Source organism: Ursus arctos, unplaced genomic scaffold (genome assembly GCF_023065955.2).
Source record: "Ursus arctos isolate Adak ecotype North America unplaced genomic scaffold, UrsArc2.0 scaffold_23, whole genome shotgun sequence".
NCBI classification, from domain to species: Eukaryota; Metazoa; Chordata; class Mammalia; order Carnivora; family Ursidae; genus Ursus; species Ursus arctos.
Genome location: NW_026622908.1, coordinates 28810334 through 28826534, shown reverse-complemented (window position 1 = coordinate 28826534; position 16201 = coordinate 28810334). Strand labels below are relative to the sequence as shown.

Sequence of the window (16201 nt, the reverse complement as noted above, 5' to 3'; positions counted from 1 at the left end):
TCCTATAGTCCTCACAACCACCCTATAAGCTAGATGTGATCATTTTAAACTAGACTGTCAAGAATCAATAGGATATTTAAGCTCAAGATGAAAAGAAGATAGGCGTGATGGGCAATGGGAAAAAAGTCACGTCAAAACAAAATCTGTATACCAATAACTGCTTCCCCGTTCGCTTAGCCCCACTACCTTCTCATCTGCTCTCCTTCAAGTCACAAACACATCCTTAGTGAGAAATGAGACAGTGGGATCTGAAAAAAGAAACTGGCATATCAAACATTCAAGTTTACCTTGTGGCCCAGGAGATGCCACCTTTGGGCCAGTGATCTCCAGGTTCGCTTGGTAACGATGTACATTTTCTGCTTGATTCTGTTCTACCTTTTTCCCAGGAGTTTTCTTATGATCTCCTTTGGGTTTCTTTACACGTTTGACCTGAAATGTGATCTGGAAAATGGAGACGTGTTGGGGACAAATTAGACCAATTATCAAATCTGAAAGGCAGCGGATATTGGTGGCTTTAAAGAGTAACCAATCCTAGGGGCGCCTGGGTGGCTCAGCTAGTTAAGCGTTGGACAGGAGCACAGGGTTGTGAGATTGAGCTCTGCATCAGGCTTCACGCTGAGCAAGGAACCTGCTTAAGATTCTCTCCCTCTGGGGCGCCTGGGTGGCACAGCGGTTAAGTGTCTGCCTTCGGCTCAGGGCGTGATCCCGGCGATCTGGGATCGAGCCCCACATCAGGCTCTTCTGCTATGAGCCTGCTTCTTCCTCTCCCACTCCCCCTGCTTGTGTTCCCTCTCTCGCTGACTGTCTCTATCTCTGTCGAATAAATAAATAAAATCTTTAAAAAAAAAAAATTTTCTCTCCCTCTGCCCCTTTCCACGTCAACGCCAACCCCACCCCACCGCACCCAACTCTTGCGATTTCTAAAAAAAAAAAAAAGAGTAACCAGTCCTGTGCCAGATAGAGCTGATTCTCTCCTTCCGTTTAATTCTTACAGATCTAAATGAAAAATGTTTGGTGAAATAAACAAAATAACCTAGCCTTGAAGGGTGTATAGACGAAATTGAAAATGAAGATGTCTGAACTGGGCAGCTGCAGGCTTCCGCCTCTGCCTCCTGGAAGAGCTATCAATACAGAAGTAAAGGGACATACTTCCTGCAGTACAACGACCATGCGAAGGCTGACTGGAGGGTGGAGTAAAGTGGTGCTACGTCCCCAAGAGAAACACCACACTTTGCAAGCTAGGAAGCCCCCACCCTCACGAAGATCTGGGCTCCAGTTTGGTATGAACTGAGTTGGCAAACTCTCACCCATTCTGTGGCTTCATCATCTTCACTTCTGCAGTCTCCGTAGCAAGAGCTTCTGGCCACTCCATCCTGGGGACCCTTCTTCAGCACCCGTATCCCCTGCAAGTCCAGACGCCGCCCCTTCATCTCCAGGGCTCCCCCAAAGCCTTCCAGGGGCCATGCCTGTTGAAATTCGTCCACCAAAGCCAGTATCTCTTCAGACATTTTTGTTTCATCTGAATTCTCCATCTCATCAGAACCATTGCTCTCCTCAACCACTGTACCTGAAATTCGAGGGCCCGGATGTCATTAAAAATTACCTAATACTCACTCCAGTATTTGAATGACTCCAACCTTGCTGTCTGAGCAGCTTTGGCTCTGCTTGGAGGAAATTCTATAGCCCACCCATAAAAATGCCATTCATCATCGTCAAAATGCACAATAAAACATCCTCTTTGCTATGCAGCTTTGTCAAAAGCTTGGATGAGGACAACAGTAGCAGCGAGGGGTGGGTAGGCACTGATTATAACACTAGTGAGCAAGGGGATGGCTATTTTATGGACGTATTTTTTTTTTAAATAAAAAAAAAGACCCACTTGCTTTAGATATAAGACATAGATGACAAAGATGAAGTTTATTATGATGTTATTTATTGAATATGTGGGATTCTTGAAGCTTTATTCAAACAGCATATGACATTTCATAGCCGCATGTCCAGGCCATACAGTCTAACTGCCTTACCTGAATGATGATTTGTTTAATGGGGAATTATCCTAATTCTACATTCAGGCTCCTATTTTCACTAATGGCTGGTATAAGAAATAGTAATGGAGCAGTGTAATGTTTTCCTAAAATGGTTATCGAGACATTATTTGTTACGTTGCTCAAGTTTCTCATGTAAAGACTTCCATGGATGTTTCCCAGTGCAACAGCCTAGAAAAATTCTTTCTCTTGAGAAGTCACTGTTTCCATTGTTATACATTAATGGTTACGCAACCCTACAGGTTCCCCTCTATACCTAGATAACTAGAACATTTAGGGCAAAAATTTGTCTGTGTTTCTTAATAGAATGCTTTCCTTTCTTTAAAAAAAAAAAAGGCTTTATTACTTAACTTTTGCTCTTTTGAATTAATGGCTGAATCTTATACTGTGTGTTCCAGGAAAGTTCTCTTCAATCCTCTCTGGAAGTAGACAGGGTACAAAAACAAATAAAATGGAATGCCTCCTTTTGTAATATGCATCTACTGGACAACCTGAGAGCTCGGGGTTGATTGCTCTGAAAATGCCAGTCTACATTATCCTAGTTAAGTTATCCCAATAACCTTCAGTTGGTAATTCCGGCTTGTTCAGAGATTTAGAACATGGTATTAATAAGGCCAAGGTCAGGAATCTCATTTCTGTATTGACCAGACCTATAACCATAGTGAGTAACCCACCTTAGAAATGCATAGTACTAGTCTCTAAGGAGGCGTGGGGTGAGAAAGGTGGCTGACCTCCAAGGCTTAAAGCAACATAAGCTTTGAGCCCTCCTCACAGAACTTCTGCAGTGTCACTCTTGGCTCTGGTGGTATCTCTATCTTCCATCCCATTTTCTATTCCAGAAAGTGGGAAGGTCTGTTGTCAGGCTGGGAGTACCATTAGAGATCTATTCTTCTTTCTTGAAAAAGCTGTAAGTCTCCTCCACTTGTTAACAAGTGACTTTGAAATGTACTCTTTCCTTTCAAGTGAGTTTCTTTTAGGTTTTTTGAACCAATCTGCTGGTTTTTCTTGCTTATTATTATCGTTGTTATTAATGAAGTTCTGATAAGCAAAAAGTAAAATAGGGGTCTGCAAAGGCATCTTCTTTAGGATATTTAGATTAAAATGGTTGGATATTGCCTAAATCATGTGGCAAATAGTATAAATGTAGGGTTGACAAAGAATTCTAATTTTCAGTTTCTATCTTGTTTACTACTATATCTTGAATGTCCAACATCGTACCTGACACTTCAGAGGAACGGTTGTAGAATGAATTAATGGAACTCGGGAATAATTTGGTTTGTGAGGTTCTTAAGGATCTGCTGTTCCTACCTTTGCTTTGTCCTGCTGGCGATTCAAGACTTTATAAACTCTAAGATTTACCTTGTCATGTGTTAAAGACAGGCATCATGTCTTTTTTTGTTTTTTTTGTTTTGTTTTGTTTTGTTTTAAAGATTTTATTTATTTATTTGACAGAGATAGAGACAGCCAGCGAGAGAGGGAACACAAGCAGGGGGAGTGGGAGAGGAAGAAGCAGGCTCATAGCAGAGGAGCCTGATGTGGGGCTCGATCCCAGAACGCCGGGATCACGCCCTGAGCCGAAGGCAGACGCTTAACCGCTGTGCCACCCAGGCGCCCCGGCATCATGTCTTTTACTTAGTGTCTGGCATACTATATGATTTGCAAATTTCTCAGTAGCTACCTCAGGAAAACACCTGGACAGGGTTGCTATACGGACCCCAAAAAGCAACTTAATTAGAAGAACTGCCTGCCATCTGACTTGTAACAACAGAGTTCTAAGTATTCCTCAGGTTATTTTAGCCTCCTCTCCTTCCTTCTCCTATGGCCACCATGGGATTCCCTGCACCTAGCCCTGAGACAGGAAAGGGTTTTTGATAGATTTGGCTGCAGTCAAGAGTATGGGCTTAAAGAAAAGTGGCTTTTGGCCAAAGGTAGACTGCAGGTAAGCAATTCCCCAGTGTATAGTTACAGCTGCATATGGATGCGGGGTTTGGAGGCCTTATTTCCATTCAGGAACTACTACTATTTAGAAAGCATTCTAAATAAATAAAGTTGTTCAGTTGCAAAGAGTTCTGCAAGCCCAGTTCCAAAGGTTAATGCTCCCCTATGCCCAGACCATATGGTAACATATATATCATTATTGAAAAGTTCTTAGAGAAAGGGCCTTTCATTGACGGAAACTGGTATTCCAATCAAGAGAGACTAATAAACCAATCTTTATTTATTTAGAACCTACTATGTGCCTATCTCTATGCTATGAGCCATATAGGTGGGAACAAAAGGAATCTGACTCTGAGGAATTAAATACAGTTCAACAACATGGGGGTGAGGGGTGCTGACCCCCAGACAGTTGAAAATCCACATGTAGCTTTTGTTTCTCCAAAAACTTAGTTACTAATAGCCCACTGTTGACCGGAAGCCTTACTGATAACATAAACAGTCGATTAACACATATTTTGTATGTCATAGGTATTATATAATGTATTCTTACAATAAAGGAAGCTAAAAAATGTTATTAAGAACATAATAAGGAAGAGAAGAAAAAGCACTATATGGTATTTATCCAAAAAAATCTGCATCTAAGTGGATGTGTGCACTTCAAACCTGTATTGTACAATCAACTGTACCTTCAACTGTACAATCAAGCTGGAGACACAAAACTATATACATTAAAAAATCGGAGAACAATTACATTTAAATACTTCTTTTCTAAAGGAAAAGCATAATAGAGGGTGCTCACAACATGCTCCCAAGAGAAATACTGAGGCAGGATTTAGACAGGCAGGGGTCAGGGAGGGCACTCCCGAGAGGCAGGAGCTTGAATGTATATACTCTCACACTCACATGCACACACACTGATGTTGGCATAAGGAAGGCAATACATGGAGGCACCACTAATTTCACATGAACTAGAACAAAGAATGTATATAGATGATATCAGCAAACAAGATACTTAGGGAAGGTGGGTGACACAAGGATGTCGGGAAAGTCAGGAGGCAGACTCATTGTAAAGGGAGCCTCCTGTTTGCTAAGCAGAAGAATAACAAGATGGGAGACACAACGTGGCACATGAAGGCCAGAGCGGTAAATCAGCTGGCATACTCAAGGGTGGAGAAGGAAGACAGAGGACAGAGACCAGTTAGAAAGGTGTTTCAATAATCTCTACATAAAGTTATTTAAAGAGAAGCTGGCTTAGGGTGAGGATTGTAAAAGGGGAATTTTAAAAAGGGACAAGAAAGAGGTACGTGAAGAAATTTCAGTGGAGAAAGATAGAATTTGGTGGTTAAATGGATATAATAACAAACCACAGGGTAAATTCAAAGATAATTTCAAGATTTCAAAGCCTAATGTGAAACAGGGACCTTTTTACTCATGTGAAGTTTTAGAATCTGTGAAAATGAAAACAATGCTATGTACAAAGACTATGGAATTAGGAGAGGGCCAAAGGACACATCATGCTGGGATTTCAGACACTTACTCATTAATTCATTTAAGTATTTGTTGCATGTGTCCAAAAATGTGCTGAGGGCTCGTAATAGAACCACCCATGGAGCTTATGGTCCAGGTTAGAATGGACGGAGGCACATATCTCCCGGCATTATTTAATTCTGGAAATAGAGAATTCAGGTTTGGAGAGAGGTCTGGACTATAGCAGGATCACAGAAGGCTTTAAATTATACTTGAAACAAGAAGAAAAAGTAAAATATTAGGATTGCTGCTTGTGGGACCAATGGGGTAATGTAAACTAAAAACAGAGAAACAGATCCGTATCTCTTATTATTTACTTTATCCTCTTTATCATGTGCCATTTTCACAATGGAAAAAGGAGAATAAATATTATGAAGTGAAGAGACTGTGAGCACCCACAGTGAGGCTTAGATGAGCTTGTGTGTCTCCACTTGGATGAATCCTATCTCAGGGTACCAGGAAAACTTATAGTTGAGTTTGAGCCATGTCAGGTAATGACTTATATATAATTTACTAGGAGAATTTACTAGGAGAAGACTAGAGTGTTGAGAGATGGAGAGAAGTATATGTTGTCCTCAAAAAGCAAAAAAAAAAAAAAAAAAAAAAGAAAAGAAAAGGAGAAGAAGAAGGGGAGGAGGAAAGAGAAGAAAAAGAAGTCCAGCATAATCTTGAAATGTTCCAGACACCCCTGGAGATTCATTGGTAAGTCTGGGCACTGTAGTGTAAGAGATTTTCAAAGCAGGGGCGCCTGGGTGGCTCAGTCAGTTACGTGTCTGCCTTTGGCTTAGGTCATGATCCCAGGGTCCTGGGATCAAGCCCCACATCAGGTTCCCTGCTGAGCAGGGAGCCTGTTTCCCCCTCTCCCTCTGCCGGCTGCTCTCCCTGCTTGTACTCTGTCAAATAAATAAAATCTTTATTAAAAAAAAAAAGATTTTCAAAGCAGAGCACATTGATAGAAACGTGACTTGGTGAAAATGCCCAAAACCATATTGACTGAAGAAACATAGTACACACAAAAAAATCAGGCTTGAAAAATATTTTGCTAGAAAGATTTTTTTTTCTTCTTTTTCTTTTTTAAACATTTCCTTTCTTTATTTTTTGACAGAGAGACCGAGAGAGAGAGTGTGTGTGGGGAGGGGCAGAAGGAGAGAGAGAGTTCCAAGTGGATTCCATCCTGCGCGCAGTGCCCGATGTGGGGCTCAATCTCAAGACCCTGAGATTGGGGCCCTGAGATCACGACCTGAGTAGAAAGATTTTTTTTTTTTTTTTTTTTAACTCTAGAAAGATTACTTTGAGATTGGTGAAGGTCCTAAGAGCCCTAACTGGAGCTGTTCAAGGAAATAAGGACATTTAGCTGAAGGAAGCAAAAACATGGGGGGCAGGGTAGGTAGGAAAAGAGTCACCCTCAAATGTGATATTAATGAGACAAGACAGACTTTGTTAGCTTCAGAGGGCAGGACCGGAGATGAAAAGTCACATTTTAGCTCAATATTAGGAAAGACTTTTGAACAGTCAGAAAATGGAATGGGCTACCAAGGGAGACTGAGCTCCCTGCGCCTGGAGCAGAAGCCGAAGCCACACAATGACTTGTTGAGGATGCTCCTGAGACGGAGTGGGACACCAGAAGATGAGCAAAAGAAAGTGACGGCACTGGGTAAGAAACAGTATTAATAATCTTGGAAAAGAGGTTTGTATCGAGAAGAGTTTCAGGAAGCAGAGAATGAAATGGAAGTTGAGTTCTACATTCAAAACAAAGCAGACTGACAGGAAACAGAAAGATCACACATTCGAAGATATGACCAGCAAAAAAAAAGTCCTTCCTTCAAAATTTGACTCAAAACATCTCCAGAAAGTCTTACATGATTAATACCAACAGGCCTGAGTACTAGAATGTGGTTTCTGAGGGCAAGCAGGGTACCTTCTACCTCTGAGAATGATACCACAGAGAAATACATACCTCTGTCTCAGAAAATAAAAGAACATACTGTGGAATTAAGACAAATTTGGTTTCAAACAAAGATTCCACCACCATAAGACCTTCAGCAATTCTGCCTTGACTTCTAGTATTTTCTTTAAAAGGCAGTGATCTGGTTTTGAAGTCGCAGTAGAAAGCTGCTGTAGACTTCCTTAAGATTTCATGCATGAACAATGGAATAATATTTAAAGCCAGTAATCGCAAAGCACAAAAGGCTTAAATGAAATCACTCAGACTAAGGTAGGTAAGGAAATTCACTTCTGAGAAAAAAACAACAAATCATCAATTTTCATTTGCACCAATCGTGTTTTAGCTGGGTCAGTATAGCAAGGGAAAACTGGGGATTTCAAGAAGATAACCCAGAAAAGCAAAGAGATAATCTTTCCTCTAACAACTCTTGTGCAAATGTCAGGGTTCCCTCTAATTGAACAGATGTTTATTGAGCAGATACTATGTGTATGTACTTGTGAGGACTTTGGCTCACAAGCAGCCTCTAAGTCTGGAAGCAGAGTCACGTCTATGTGTGCAGAAGTGAACATTCACTGAGTTCCCAACTGTGTACCGGGCTCTAAAAGAAATGTTTCATTTAAATACTGATCACTTGAGGCATTTTTTTTTTTTAATTAATGAGGTAAGGGAAGCTCAGAAAGATTAAGTAACTTGCCCAAGATTTAACAACTAGTTGGTGTTGGTGCAAGGACATGGTAGCAGGATCCCTGACTACAAAGCCTCTGCTCTTCCTTCCACATCTAAGGTTTACCGAGAAGGAATTTTGTACTAGACGATGAGGTATTAAAGCAGTGGTTTTTCAAATGTTAATCAGTGACACAATTTGTACCAATCCTTAGCAAAATGAGAAACAAAAAGGATATGTATATAAAATTATAATAGACACACACACACACACACACACACACGTACGTCCAGATACAAATTTTTGGAGTAAGGTTGTCGACTGTCCATTTTTTAAAAAGACTTGACCTTTATTCTGAGATTGTACTTTTTGACATTAAAATTTTCTTTGCTTTTATAAAATACTGGTAACAGCAGATGCTAGTTTTCTTTAAAAATGACCTTACAGAAAATACATTTTGTCATACTGTAAAACAAACAAACAAACAACAACAACAAAACCTGTATGTTCTTTGCGCAGAATGTTTTGTGCAGATGAGTTTTAGTTATGCTACCTACTGACGATCTTGGGCAAGGGACCCAACTTCTCTGAGTCTCAATTTTCTCATCTATAAGATGGGCTTGATAAAAATATCTATTTCACACTGTTAACACATTAATTCCTAAGTTTGTAAATTATATATAAGTGCTGCTGAAGTGAGCATATGTTTATAAATTGTAAAGTAACATAGAAAGGTAGTGATTATCGTAAGTTTATGGTTACCGGAAAGGGCTTAAGTCTTTGTATTTCTTTAAATTTTCCTCCAAACATAGAATTTTCAAAAATTCTTTAATGCCTATATTTGGCTTTTATTATAACACACTATTTGCATTAAAGAAATGGAGTTTTCCTCATTCTGATAACCACGCTACAGGAAGCCTGCTGGTATAAACATACTAACATACCATTGAGTGTAGTCCCTGTGGACTTGTTGTATCTAGAGAAAAGAAGGTGCTCCCAGAATTTAGACATATGGCAAAGAAAAGTTAGTACCTGAGAGTGAAACTAGTAGAGTCATCATTATACTATGGATTGAATTAGCAATCTGTAAAGGAATCCACCCTAAGAGACAGTCTTCATGATGCTGAAGGGACCCGGAAAAGACCCTGTCTCAGCCAAGGCAACCATACTGCCATTCCAGTACAGGGATGGAATGGAACTCCATGGGGAACATGGGACCAAAGAAACTTAGTCACTAGCTTATAATCTATCTCAAACAGTGATATACTATTTGGAAAATGAGACAAACAGCAAGATTCTGGTTGGTTTTTATTCTGAACTGTCTGAGGAAAACAGACTCTAATTTGGTAGTCATGAGTCCTCTGGTGATTAGGGAGCTGTTACTATATTAGAATAGGAACAGTTTGTATAAATTGAATAAAATACCCCTTAACATTGCTCGGTTTCATTTGTGGTGATTCTGAGTTTATCAAGCAACCTCATGATGTCCATTTGGTTGTGTGCGTACCTGATGCCACATGGAGACAAGAGGCTGCCGGGCACCAGACAGGAGGAGCTCCCTTGTAAACAAACACACTGCCCATCCAGTTTAAGAATCCATCTCTTTTGAAATGGTAAATGGAAATTAGTTTTCATTGACAGAACTGATGAAACTAATTTTCTAAACCTGCAAAGGTGAAGGTCACAACTTCCCCTTGGAGGTTGCTTCTCTTAGACATCATTTTTTAACATACAATATCACTTAGAAGGAAATGCAGATTTTTGTAATTGCTAAATATGCTAATCCAACCCACACAGGAAGGCAAATGCCACACTTCACGACTTTAACAAATATTCACTGTACACAGAACTACATAGGACATGATATATAAGAAGTTCACAGTCTGATGGGAAACAAGACACACAAGCATTCACATTGTATGAGATGTGCCTTGCCAAAAAGTGGGAACAAGACAGCCTATGGAGCAACTAAACGTCTGGAGACTTTTGTGAATGCTTCATGGGGGGGGGGGTGATATTTCAGCTGGATCTTGGAGATGTGTAAGGGTCATCGACATAAAGAAAAGAGTATGCAGGGGCCATTTCCAGCCTGTGCAGACGTGGAGGCTCAAACAGCATGGCATGTGAGGGAAATGGTGCAGAGTTTACACATCCTGCTACATAGAGTACCAGTAGATGGTACACTTGGAGACAAAACTAAAGGCCAAATTGCCACATATCCTACACTATGATACCTGGACTCTTCCTATAGGTAACAGAGAGCCACTGAAAATTTTAAACATATGCAACTTACCTGATCAGATCTCATTTTAGAAACAACTCTTCAGACACAAAATATATTGGTAATAGGGGTTGCTTCTGCTTTTAAAATTTTGTACCAATTACATGTATTATCTCTCTCCTACACACACACACACACTCTCTCTCTCTCTCTCCAGACATACACTGAAGTAAAGGACTAGATATTGGGAATTCAATTATGAAGCTACTACAACTGCCCCAGCAGAAATGAAGAAAGTCTGAATTCAGGCAGTAGCAGAAGGAACAGATGAAGAGATAAGCAGATGCAACAGGTCTTGGATACAGCAGTGACTGAGTGAGTTGGGATGCGATTAACAGACAGCAGGGATATAGGAATTAGAAGCAGGTCAAGAAATAGGGTGAAAATGAGGACAAGTTCAATTTTGGATATATATTTGAAATGCCTATGGCACACTGCGATAGAGATCACTAAAAAGTGGAAATAAGATCTAGAGTTGTAGAAAATATCCTAGTTGAAAATAGAGATTTGGAGTCAGTATCTGAGACACCAAGAGGTAGCACACAGAGGGTTAAGAAGAGGGTAAGATAAAAAGACAAAGGTTAAGATCCTGGGTAACCCAATAAATAAGGGGCAAGGTAAGGAATAAGTGAAAGAAATTGAAAAAGATGTCCTGAGGACAGGAAGAGAGCCAAGAGCAAGTGATATCCCAGAAGCCAAGAGGAGAAGAGAGTTTCAAGGACTGGGGAGCTGTACATAGATCCAAATGCAGCAAAGTGGTTAAGAAGGATGAGTACCACAAAGTCATTCATTTTGGCAATTATGCATTGACTGATAATGTCAAGAACTGTTCAGTACAGCATAGCTCAACATGTGCTCATAGAGTGGAATTTTAGGAGAGGGCCTGGTAGGTATGTCTATTATTCCAAATCTTTAAATATTATTGTGTTAGTGTAAATACAAGTTATCATGCTTTTTTTCAATGACTTGCTCAGTAGACTCCTGATATTAAGAAGGAAGACTGGTATACAAATGAATCAAATTTGTCCTAGCAAAACAAGACATCGAGGCAAAAGAAAAAAGAGACAAGTGTGAAGAGCTTTTTCACATAAAAGCCTGTCTTCCACCTCATACCTGTGGGTGACCCTTGTGATTCTACCAGTATAAGTGGCTGTTAAAAGAAGGAAAGTATTTAGAGTGGAGAAAAGCCTAAACTCAAAGCTTGAGAGTTGATTTTACCCCAGAAGCACAGCTCAGGTCAAATCAACTTACTTTCAAGTCTAAGGGCATCTGAGTCCCTCCCTGAATTCTCAACAGAGAGTACAGGCTCCTCCTCTGTTCCTGTCTCAGAGGGCTCTTCTTCGGCAGCATCCAGTGACTGTGAGTTGTCAAAATATTTCTGTTTGTCATGGCTGTTGTCCAGGGTTTTCTCATGACAATTACCTCAATGACAAGAGACACAGAGACAGCATATTAGAAACATCTCCCTTAGGCAATCCCATGGCTCAAGGTCTTCAAGTAGCAGGAAGAGCAAAAAAGATGACAGTGTCAGTTTTTCTCCAGCAGGACACACACACACAAAAATCAGTGAGCTCAAGCACCTCGAGCCAGATCTTTATCGTGACTCAAGATTTAGCACTGAAGTTCAAGTTTCACCTCCTAGGCTAGCATAAGAACCAAATGTTTGGGGGGAAATTACGACAACGAAGATCAAGTCCCAAGATCTCACTGCATTTATAATGAATGACTGTGAAAATATTTCTTTGAAAGTGGGAAAAAAGTAGTTTTCCTTCTATTTGCCTTTCACAGGTGAGAAATGACCGACGAGTACCCGAATACATCTGGAGATAGATGAACTATAACAGAGAAATGGAATATCCATTCTTATATCACAGCTTAAAATGAAAGCTTTATCAAAAGGTAAAGGATTATAAATTAAAAACCAAGGACTTAAAGAGGGATGGCGGTGGCAGAGAATCCATGTTTAAGACTGCCATATCACAAAGATGTGGATTTTTCTTCTGAAAACAAATTCTGCTCATGGGAGATTTTCTTTAGTGTAAAATGTCACATCTGGAATGTAATCCTAGCAGTCGCTGATACTGTCTGATATGTACAGGGAGCCTGACCTCTTACTACAGTTTTGCCAGTGAGTTGAAGAGCTTTGACCCTATTAGGGATTGTGTTGTTTATATGGATAAAGAGCCACTACCCTGCTCTACCTGATGGCCATTCTCTGGGGAGGGGAATGTGTTACTAGGCTGGTGTGTCTGATGTGGCAGTGATCTGGCCAGCTGAGTAGGACTCCTCTTCCTCTCTCATGTTTGATGTGCATTGTCACTAAAGATGCATGTTCGGTGGAAGCCTACAATTTTCCTCTCACAGGACAATTCTTTGGGTAAGAGTGTCTAAGTAACTTCCCTCCTTTACCAGAACATTCAAACATGCTCTACAGGTTTATTTTTAATAGAAAATTGTCTGAGAGAGATGTATGTACCCAATTAAGCTCTCTCTGCAGCAATGGAAGTACAAGAAGTCTCTTTCTGGATTTGAAGATTCCCTTTTAGATTTCATAATTGAGGAAAGCACTTCTCATGCTGTTTCTGTTATTGTGCCAAGAAAACATAATGGACTCAAAACCTTTCCCAACTTATGGAGCTTGGAGTAAGGGGACTGCATGCTTAAGGAGTCGCTCTTATTTTCCACTTCTACACTCACAAGTCTGAGGCCACCATACATGGTTACGCCAGAAACTGAATTTTTTGTTGTATAGGAGCTTTAGCTCTCAAGAAGCTCACAAGCAACTTGGGAAGACAGTAAATACAAACAATAATGAGGAAGCATACTGTGCAAACTAGGTGCTTCAGAGAATAAGCTTTGAGCAAGTAAAACTTGAATTTTGAGGAGCAGGTAGGACTTAAAAACGGGGAACAACAAGGAAGGGAGCCAATATCTGCTGAGTGTTTTTTATTTTTTCTTCTACTTACCCCTCAGAAATGCCTTATGAAATAACTGATTTTCATTTTACAGATAAGGAAATGGAGTCTCAGTGAAATTAAGTAACTTGCAATAAGTAAGTGGTAGATCTGGGATTTCAATCAGTTCTATCCTACTAGAAAGCTTCTTGGCTTTCCGCCCGTCAGTGCTAACACTTGAGCAGAAAAGAGAAGGTGGCACTGTCCGCAGGAAGGAATGATGTGTTGAGCAAAGCAACAGGCACAGGAGTTCTCACTTGTGTTTGGGAGACGATGAGCAGCACAGTTTGAGAGATGCAAGGTGTGTGTGGTGGGTGTGTGTGTGCGCCCATCGAAGGCTGACAGGAAAGATGCCATGATCAATGACAGTCGCTATCTTTCTCCAAATTCTTCTGTGAGATAACGGAGGTAGAGGATTGGTTTCCGCTTCTGTCTGCACTGTCTAGTACGTGCAGGTAAGCAGGGGGAGCTAAGCATAAGAGCATCCAAATAAAGCAGTGACAATAAACAACTGTACACCCCCAGCTGACTAAAATTTACTATGAAGAACATCACACTTCTTAGTGACAATTCTTAACTGGGATATAAATAAGCATGACTATTAAAAACACAGAGAAAATAATGATGACAATGATGTTGATGATTTTCAAACATATGTTATTCTGTGACTATTCTCTTCTTTCAGCTTTGGTGAGTTTGCCTCTAATGCATTTTGCACCTTGATACAGGCTGAGTGAAACAGTGTTACAAAAGCGAAGGACAAACCTTCAAGACTGGAACCCAGTAAAATCCTGTGTTTTCTGCAGTTGACTTCCTCCTCCAACCTCTGCCTCTCTGATTTTTCTCTCCCACTCTCTTCCCATTATAAAAAATTAATTGGTTTCATCTTTTTAAATGTCTGCAATATTTAAAAATGCCTCATAGGTAATTTATAAGATATGATGTGCATAAGATCCTGAAGCTAAAATTAGTCCTCCTGCATGACCTCAAACCCAGACGCCCTCTTGAAGCAAGCCTTGTGCATTCTAAGAATGTCTTGTCCTCCAACTCAGGAAATTGGGGCCAACATCTCAGAGGGAGAGGGCAGAAGAGGGGATCAGGGAGAACTGGGAATAGAAAGGAAGAATAAGAAGTTTACATTATAATATTTGTTGCAAGTAGGCAGAATCAAAATGATCAAGTAAAAGCTACATGCCTTAAGGAGTCACTTTCATTTTCATTAACAAGTTAGAACTGTTAGTATTAATTTTCCTAGGCTGACAGTTAAAGACAGTCTGGTTCAGTGTTCTGTTGTGATTTATATAATTATCTAGACTAATAATAAAAAGTCCAATTGCTCCTTCCGGTTGTCTGAAGGAGAACTGAAGTACGTCAGAAAGAAGGAAAGCTTCTATTCTTTGGGCTACAGTATAGGTCTACTTAAGCTCAAAGGGGAACTAAAAAAAGTTGCCTACATGGAAAAAATGTCACTTGTCTTCCCAGCAGAGGAGGAGATGATGTCCTCTTAAAGAAACACAAGAAAATGTTGGCGAAAGAAAAATGGAAAGATACCTAAAAAGTAACAAGTCATCTTCTATGCATATGACTATTATTTTTTGCTGATGCAGAAATGAGGAGATTCTGTGGCTTAGACTAACCTTGAGAGGTACGATTTCTTTCTTTCTTTTTTTTAAGGAACTACATGATTTAAATGAAATGCTTTAGATAACAAGGTCCCAAGTGAAAATGGAAACACTTTTGTGCTTAATGCTCTATACTTGCTTGCAAAGCATTTAGCATCTAATTCAAATCCTGACAGTTTGGTTTTTCTTGGAAGTAGGCGACTACATAGCAATACCAACGAAGCATAAAACTCCAGGTAGGGTATTTCTGATTCTGCAATTGCTATGAGATCTTAGACATATCAACATCCTTTTCTGTGGCTAGAGTATCGCCTGCATAAACTGAATTATTAATATTAACCTATCCTACAAGGGTGTTCTGGAAAACAACTAAATATTTAATATATCTTGTCAAAGCATTAAGTCTCCTAAGGCAAAGGCACAATTTATCCTGTGGCTAAACAGGTTTTCAGAGTAAACTAAGTTCTCAGGAACTCCTATCATTACTAAGGCTAAGGAAATCTCCTATTTTCTCATAATTCTGTTGACAGAGGTCCCAGAAGAATACTTATTTTTCTAGAATTGGGTAACAACTTACTCTTTAAAAAAAGAATGCTTACCTTCTGAATCTCGTAAGTTGGCAAGACATTCCTGGTTGGGTACTTCAGGATCCTTTAGGATTAGTTATAACAAAGAAATGCCACAAAAAAACTGAGAGGCATCAGAGCTTTGAAAGAGCCAAGTAACTAGAGCTCGTCAAGCAGAACTAATGAAGGGTCATGTAGTTCTGTTAGCCTTAGAGCATAGTGGCTAAGAGCTCCGATGAGCCGGACTAAGCGCGTTCGAATCCTATTTCTACTACTTACTAGCTGTATACAGCAGGGCAAGTTACTTTTCCTCTTCTTGTGTATCAGCTTCTTCATCTGCAAATTGAGCTTCACGGTACTGCCCACCTCCCGGAGCTGCTGAGATTCAGTGTAAGAGGTGAGACCCTGGCCTAGCACATGGTGAGCTGCTACTGTTGTCTCTCTGGAAAGCTACAAAGGAATAAATGACCCCAACGTCATCTCTTTCCCTGAGGCCTTCGAGCTACAGCCTAACTCAATCTCTGGTAAGAACAACTGGCTCCAGAAGTCATCAGGGGATCTGCCTCATTTCAACGGCCAACGTACGTGCGCGTGCATATGCATGCAAGAGATGACGACGGCAGTACAGAGTTCGCTTCGATTGGGCTTTTCAGAAGAAA

At 40.2% G+C, this 16201-nt stretch overlaps 1 protein-coding gene across 2 annotated transcripts in view; it reads right to left on the bottom strand.

Moving 5' to 3' along the window:
• TTC17 (tetratricopeptide repeat domain 17) overlaps positions 1 to 16201 on the bottom strand; it is a 115377-nt gene that overhangs the window by 30789 nt on the left and 68387 nt on the right. Inside the window, exons 17-19 of one of the 2 annotated variants that reach the window (XM_026512084.4) lie at positions 11652 to 11822; positions 1308 to 1567; positions 288 to 441 (exon numbers count right to left, since the gene is read on the bottom strand). In XM_026512084.4, the coding sequence (XP_026367869.1) occupies positions 288 to 441; positions 1308 to 1567; positions 11652 to 11822 (585 nt within the window). The remainder of the gene's footprint in view (positions 1 to 287; positions 442 to 1307; positions 1568 to 11651; positions 11823 to 16201) is intronic. The other variant, XM_026512085.4, reaches the window with a different exon arrangement.